Raw genomic sequence first — 1,468 nt, forward strand, 5'->3', positions numbered from 1 at the left:
ATGTTCTGTAGAGAAGGGTAACAAATATAATGCTTGGACAATTGTATGTGTATACAATTTGGAATTACAACTTTTTTTACGTTCTTTCTTCTTGTGTGTGTGTGTTGTCATTGTTGTTTTTCCAGTCAGGCATGATAAGAACCCAAGATGCAGATTACTTCTTAAAGCCGCTCCCCTCCTACCTCACAGGGCAGATCAACATCTCTGCCCGGAGCGGCCCGCACTCCCATGTTCTGTGTAAGAGATCCACAGACCCGCACTTGCACACGCACAATGAGGTCATAGTGATGGAGAGGAGGAGGGACCTGGAGCACCCCCATCACAGTCACCAGGACAGTGGGCATCCTCACAGTGGCCCGAACCTCAGGAACCGACCAAAGCAGCATTTCTGCGGAAGACGCAAGAAATGTATGTAAGGGAGCCTCCTTTCTCTTACTTCATGACTTATTTGTCTAAGGGCCGGGGGGAAGCAAGCCCTTTGTGATCCACTGTGCTTTGTAAGAAAGGCCTAGCCATCTCCTTAGTACAGGCATCAGCCAGACAACCCTCTGGAGCCCAGTTCTGCTCTGCACCAGGTGGGGTTGTCAGGAGGTGGGTCTGGCTAGACAGCGGCGAGCTTGTTTGCTGGCTTTCCTTTCGGTAAGTCAGTGGGTGATTTGAAGTCTGCTTCAGAGACGTGTCTGCTGATGAAAACGGCATGCATATTACACCTGGTGCAGCTTACACAGTGATCTGCAGAGAGGTCTGTTGGCAGTGCGTTCAATATAAAATACATCTGATTGGATAGTGTTCAGGTCTTTTGTTTGTTTGCTGTTTTAAGTTCTTTGTTCCTTCGACAGATGAAATGTTAAGATGCTTAGACGTGAGGGCTTGTGAGACAGGTTCTCACGAGGACTCCAGCCACCCTATCCAACACGTGTGTATCCTGAAGCACATCGAGTAAAGCTGCAGCCTCTTTCTGCTGAGGTGTGCTTCTCACTCCACTTCACTCCACCGCATCAGGAGGGCAGCTCCTGCTCACTATAAGCTGCCTACAACTTTCTCAAGGGCTTGTCTTTCGTTATGTCTTTTTTTGCTGTTACGAAAACCTAGGAAGTGATCTGCTACTTAGAGTTGCCATTGGAAATGCTCAGTAGGAGCTGACATTTTACAGGGATTTCCCAACACCTGACTCTCCTCCCTTGGTGAACTGAACTGAGCACGTTCTTGTCTCACCCATCTCTCTTCTCATCCACTGTTCTCTGCTTTCCTAAGTCCAAAGGCGGTAATTCCCAGCACCCCAACACAGAAGTGGGCCTTACAGGTGTCCAGGAAATATGGAATAAAGAGAACGAATGAGAATCATCATTAAAACTCTCAGCACCTAAGTGACATTTGAACTCATAAATTCATTGCCTTGAAGATGGTTCCAAATCACAGCAGCCACGTAAACCATGAGATGAAACACTGCCAAGTTCAACACCATCCT

At 47.5% G+C, this 1,468-nt stretch overlaps 1 protein-coding gene across 1 annotated transcript in view; it reads left to right on the forward strand.

The window, feature by feature from the left end:
- ADAMTS16 (ADAM metallopeptidase with thrombospondin type 1 motif 16) overlaps nucleotides 1-1,468 on the forward strand; it is a 212,872-nt gene that overhangs the window by 51,561 nt on the left and 159,843 nt on the right. Inside the window, exon 4 of the mRNA XM_004698400.2 lies at nucleotides 126-408. Coding sequence (XP_004698457.2) covers nucleotides 126-408 — 283 coding nt within the window. The remainder of the gene's footprint in view (nucleotides 1-125; nucleotides 409-1,468) is intronic.

This window comes from Echinops telfairi, unplaced genomic scaffold, assembly GCF_000313985.2.
Source record: "Echinops telfairi isolate 266 unplaced genomic scaffold, ASM31398v2 ScPeMD7_7469;HRSCAF=8507_1, whole genome shotgun sequence".
Classification (NCBI taxonomy): Eukaryota; Metazoa; Chordata; class Mammalia; order Afrosoricida; family Tenrecidae; genus Echinops; species Echinops telfairi.